This window comes from Magallana gigas, chromosome 7, assembly GCF_963853765.1.
Source record: "Magallana gigas chromosome 7, xbMagGiga1.1, whole genome shotgun sequence".
Lineage (NCBI taxonomy): Eukaryota > Metazoa > Mollusca > Bivalvia > Ostreida > Ostreidae > Magallana > Magallana gigas.
The window spans coordinates 10,017,369-10,023,368 of NC_088859.1; the positions used below are offsets into that span (position 1 = coordinate 10,017,369).

The window sequence follows — 6,000 nt, forward strand, 5'->3', positions numbered from 1 at the left end:
TGCTCTAGTTACCTGTCTGTTTCTAGCCCAATGCAAAGCTGTACCTCCATACTTTCCATCTGTTTTTGAAAGCTGATCATGAAATCTTTTAAATATGAGTTCTACTGACCTGAAGAAACATCATATTGTAAGATACATTGTATTATCACAAATAAATTTATATCGTATAAATATAATATGGGTATGTTTAGGCAATGTTACCAAAATAGAATGATAATATATGTTATGAAAAACAAAAACAAACAAGTACTAATTTTGGAATAATATTGAATTACTTTAATGATTTTTCATTTTTATTAATATCTAATAGATGGGTGTTGCTTACGTATTTATTTGATTGTTACATGAATGAAAACACTCCATTATGCCATAGGCAATGATAGTCAAAGAATAAAACAGCAGCATGGCACAAGGGCATGCTATTAGAATACATGGATCAATTTTAAATGTGTTGATGTGAAAGGTAAGATGTTTGTAATCATTATACAATACAAGTTCTATTTTATAAGATATTTGACAAAAGTATGCTGGCCTTTGCATTTCTATTCAATAACTCACCAAAATGCACAAATATTAACTTGCCTATTGAACTATTTCTCTATATCAAGTCAAAGTTATTTGATACTTCTCTAAGTTGCAAATAATTATCAAAACGATGTCATTATTTTAACAACAAAATGCTGTCTTCAGTGATTCATGCAGGTGGGGACATTGCAAAAAAAAAATGTCATAACTATCACTATCTTACTATGTCATTAATTAATTCATTTGCAAGAAAATGACCAAATGTAGCCACAGTTTGCCCACGCTGTGACAGCAATATTTTCTGAAATTTGTATGTGAGAACTCTGAAGACAGCCTTACTTGTTGTCGTCATTTTTAAGAGCATAGTGGATGGGAAACAGTTCCTGAGCAGTGACATTAGGATTGGCCCCTGCATCTAGAAGCAACCCCACAATGTCAGATTTCCCCTTCTGACATGCACTGGATAGAGCCGTCCATCCTTTATTGTTCAGGTAATTTACAACTCTGTCAGCGCTATTTGGGTTATCATTTTTTGCCAATATCTGGAGAAAAAAAGTACAACTCTGTGAGGCCGATCTGGGTTATCATTTTTTTTTGCCAATATCTGGGGGAAAAAGAAGCAAATTGCATCTAATGCATTAGAAAACCCTCAAAAGCTAATGATCATTTATCCTTGCACAGTTAATGAAGTTCAAATTCAAATTCAATGGAGTTTAGAATTCAATTCAGTGGACTCTGGAATTCCAATGCAATGGAGTTTGGAATTCCAATCAATGGACTGGGGATGTGAGAACTCACCGGAATGATCTCTGGATAAAATAGGACAGCATGGTGGTACACTGTGTCTCCGTGCTGGTCCTGTAAGTCTAGTCTCGCCCCCAAGTTCAGCAGCCCAGTCACACACTGTTCGTTCTTGCCCTGAACAGCTGTCATTAATGGGGAAAGCAGTGTCTTTGTCACTTGGTGATTTACATCTCTGGAAAATATTCATATCCATACATGTATGTTAACATTTAGAAATATGCTTCCTTACCAGTATTTGACCCTTTAAATATCAAAAACATTCAATATAATGACGTCACAATGATTACCCCAAGCGTTAATTGCTTGACGGTTTCATCATTGTAAACACTGAAATCATGCATGATAATTTTAATAATTTTGAACTATTCCTTTCTCTAATGTAAATGTAAATAATAAACAGCAATGTTAAAACCTTCACCGGTGTATGACCTTGGTTGGCACAAAATAAAATCTTCCTAGAGGCCCTTTGGGTTTCACAGGATTTCATCACATGACCAACTAAGTTCATATCCAAGTGAACTTTTTAACATGCTATTTATTTCTTAAATCACAAGTTTTCAAAATCACTGAAAAAAATTATATCTAAAAAATATTTTTTAGGCTGAAAAGATAATGTTCAAAATTCATATTTATCTGAACAGGCCATCCTCAATGCATGGTTATTACAAAGATATCAAGCAACCAGATACATTGTATTTATTTAGACATTTGGAAGTTAAATTAACTCAATGACAAACAAGATATTTGTGAGTCAACTCTCACTAGTAATACCCCCACTTGACATGAATATTCAAAATAAGCAAAGTCAACATTTAACGAGAGGTTAACTTCAAATTGGAACAAAAATAGATCCCATCATACATGTATGTCATGCCCAAACAAAAAGTGTGTTAAAATTTCAAACATCTGCAAAGAACATTTTCTGAAAAATCTTTGATGAAAATTTGATTGAAAATATTAAGCTAAATATAAACAAAGTCATCATTCAACAGGAAGGTGACATTGGATTGGTACAACAATTACTCCCATCATTTGGCATGCCTAAACAAAGAGTGTGTTAAAATTTCAAGCACCTGAATAGTTGCCGTGAAAAATGGGACAGAATTTTTTGTTACGGACAGACAGATGGATGGACAGACACACAGACAGATGCACAAGCGTAAAATAGTAAACCTCCTTCTCCTTTGGAACAGGGTATAATTAGACATGCCTATTCCTAGGCAAGAGTGTAGGGAGTGGTGCTGTGGAGGGGAATTTACCTCTTGATTACGTCGTAGTGGAAGCATTCGTATAAACCAACATAAGCTGCGATGTGGACAGGTTTCCATAGGGGGTACTCCTTGATGGTGTCCGATATTTTCTGTAGCCTGCCTTCATCATATATAGAGCTGCTGGCTAGTGTTAGAGGTTTGATTATTGAACTGTACTGTCGGAAATAAGTGAGAGCATCTGTTTCATTGGTCAAGCGGAATATACTGCAAAGACATTGTCCTCAATCAAATGATAGATACAAGTTAAAAATCTGTAAAACACAAATATATTTTTAAGTTCACATTGCTGATATATATTTTCACATTTATTATTAGATAACATTTGTTGGACACCCTGAAGCTCTTAACATACAATGTCATGTAATAATGAAAATTTTTCACAGAAGAATCATCAGCAGCTTTATTATTCAAAATTCTATCATAGAATACTTTCAAGCATTTATGATAGCCATAGTTCTAATTTTCCTATAAGGAGCTTTCAACACATAAGTTTAATGTTAAATGGTCTCATATGGTCTGATTTACCAACCTAAAACTTTTATCAACTTTATTGGAAAGCACACACTCCATTGAGCCAGGTCGCTTAAACAAGGTCATGTGACCATCGGCATCTTCTGCTTTTATAGGTAGCCTGTAAAATACTTAATTATTACTATTATGCAAATGTATCACAGGCTGGCATCAGATTATATATCTTTCCTGTAATAAAAAATATACTCCCTTGCTAATAATACACATATATTTTTTTTTACTTTGATAAAAATATACCGGTATGTATGTAAAAGTCAGGTGCCTGTGAAACATCTATTATACATGCATGTACAATCATCTGTACCGGTACTTGTATATGTGTATTGATAACAGATAAATAGATACAATTTAATATTCAATCTGAATGATCTTCAATGTCAAATATTATTAACTTTGATTATCAAGACATAAACTTGAACTTTAACTTGAATTCATTTGAAGCAGTCTTTACAGAAAAGAAAGTGTCTATATTACTCTACTTCCTAACCACCATGACCAATAGGCATGTTGATAAATCTTGTCTATACATTTCATTCATTTTATAGAGTACTAAACATCTATTGTGTATTAACATTAATTGTATACCAGAAAATCACTTTCATTAATCACTATGATAATGACTTTGATCATTTATTTTTAGCATTTAGTATATATGTACTGAAAAAACAAATAAACTACAGTAAAACATGGTTATAAAGAACACACTAACAATGAATTGACGTTTACAGAAAAGTTCCCTGAGCCTTTATTACGTGTTGTAAACTTGACAGATATAAAAATTACACTTAAAACGAAGTAAAATTGTCCGTCCCTGGCACTTCGTTATAAGAGTGTTTCACTGTATATAGTCAATAGCTTAATTTTATCCTAACTTACCCATCTATTACTGTTCAGCAGTACCGTAATACATTAATATATATATATGTAATACATGTATATCCATACTGTACCCTACTACTTACTTCTTGTAATCGTCTAGTTTGACCGTTGTGACTTTGAACGGTTTGATGCTGGCTTGTGCTACGTCCACAACATTCAAAACCCCCTCCATCATTGCATTTAAAAATCCCGCCATCTGGAAGTTTTGTAATAATAGCTTTTATGATTGATTATCTGCTGACACTTTCTTTGAAACGGCATGAAAAATTAATGTTCACCTGATTTTCAGAGAACTGTGTTATTCGTCTGAAAATAAACCATATCCATGACAAAAAAACCCTGTTTTTAAACAGAAAGATCTATTTTATTCATGTGATAGTATCAGTGGGTATAGTGCAACACATGCACATGCATTGATCTGCAAGGTCAGTGGGATTGTCTGTATTGGTTTTGCATACTATGTGTTGATCTATATTAGAGCTGATGATCGACTAGTCTAATAAAAGGCAGATGTTTCTCTTTCAGCCTGCTATCTTTAATAACATCCGCTATGTAAGCCATGCTCTGACTTAGAATTATTCAATTACTATTCATGCAGAAAATCAGAATATTCTGATTATAATATGTTTATGGGCTTTTCTCTATTTTATCTTTTATACAGTGACACTGATTTCACATGTTCTTTATCTTGATCTTGATTAATATTTGACTTGTCTAGATGACCATGCAACACCAGTGACAGCATCAGTTAAAAAATTTATTATATCAATTAAGCCATGGCAAATCTTGTCGAAATTATATGTATTGTACACCTGGAACAAAATTCAAGTGCTGTTAAGATTAATCATGAGAAAAAACATCATTATGGGCCTATCGATCTAGTTCACTGAAAAATGAATGGGTCATCTGTTTTGTTTTGCATCAGGTCATAATAATGATGCACATGGAACTAATTCTTTGTTCGTGAGCACATTTAATATTTCTATTTTCACATGCACATCGGTGTGGGAAAATTTATAACAGATTATAAATTGCTTACGTTACCCCTCCCTATTCCAACAAACACATCATTTTCATGTATAGGAAATGCTGCATGTGGATGGAATGGGGGGTTGCCATGTCAGTGTGTCAAACACAAGGCTACCAACTTTTTAACGATGTTTTTTTTTTGTTATCACAGATATTTTTCCTCTGAGGTACCCGTTTTTTAACATGGAACTAATTCTTTGTTCACGAGCACATTTAATTCTATTTTCACATGCACATTGGTGTGGGAAAAGTTATAACAGATTATAAATTTTATATACACAAACCCCTTTACATGAATCATTGAATGCCCCACTTGTCTAGGTTAAACAATTTAAACTAACCTAATCGAATGACACTTCTTATATAATAAAATACAGATTCAAACTGCCACTTCATTATCTAATATTATAGACTTTCCGCGCTGAAATTTATTACAATATTTACCTTTCTGCAAGTTTTATTTTGAAGTACCGTTGTCACGTGATACGATAACACGGTGCCTTTATCAAATCTCACCTGCTGTGATTCGTACCTGATCAAGAAAAAAAAAAAAACAAAGTAAAATTCACAATCAGTGAAAATACTTTCAAGTTCTGCATGATTGTCAGTAAAAGCCAACGTTACGTTTTATTTTGAACTGGAAGATGCATATCGTTAATTTTTTCTTGTGTAAAATATAATACTGCAGTAAATGATTTATTCAATGTTATCTTAAAGTTTAGAGTAGAAAATTTACACATATTCGACACTCATGTTTTGTTATAAGGAGATAACTCCATCAGTTTTACAGAATATGAATCTTTTTTTAACGTTCAGTTATTTTTAAAGAGATCTGAAGATTTTTAACATTGTCTAAAATTTGATATAATTAACTTATCATACATTGTAATTTTTTTTCTTTTTGTCGATGTACATCTAATTTCAGTGATGGTATTTTATTATGTCCTTTGATATTGCCATT

The 6,000-nt window shown here is 32.7% G+C and overlaps 1 protein-coding gene across 1 annotated transcript in view; it reads right to left on the reverse strand.

The window, feature by feature from the left end:
• The window catches only part of LOC105325995 (85/88 kDa calcium-independent phospholipase A2), a 30,985-nt gene extending 25,394 nt beyond the window's left edge, over window positions 1-5,591 (reverse strand). The window contains exons 1-7 of the mRNA XM_011425827.4: window positions 5,484-5,591; window positions 4,094-4,206; window positions 3,130-3,231; window positions 2,589-2,804; window positions 1,324-1,501; window positions 865-1,067; window positions 13-109 (exon numbers count right to left, since the gene is read on the reverse strand). Of these exons, the coding sequence (XP_011424129.3) occupies window positions 13-109; window positions 865-1,067; window positions 1,324-1,501; window positions 2,589-2,804; window positions 3,130-3,231; window positions 4,094-4,206 (909 nt within the window). The 5' untranslated portion in view covers window positions 5,484-5,591. The remainder of the gene's footprint in view (window positions 1-12; window positions 110-864; window positions 1,068-1,323; window positions 1,502-2,588; window positions 2,805-3,129; window positions 3,232-4,093; window positions 4,207-5,483) is intronic.
• Between the last annotated feature and the right edge of the window lie 409 nt (window positions 5,592-6,000).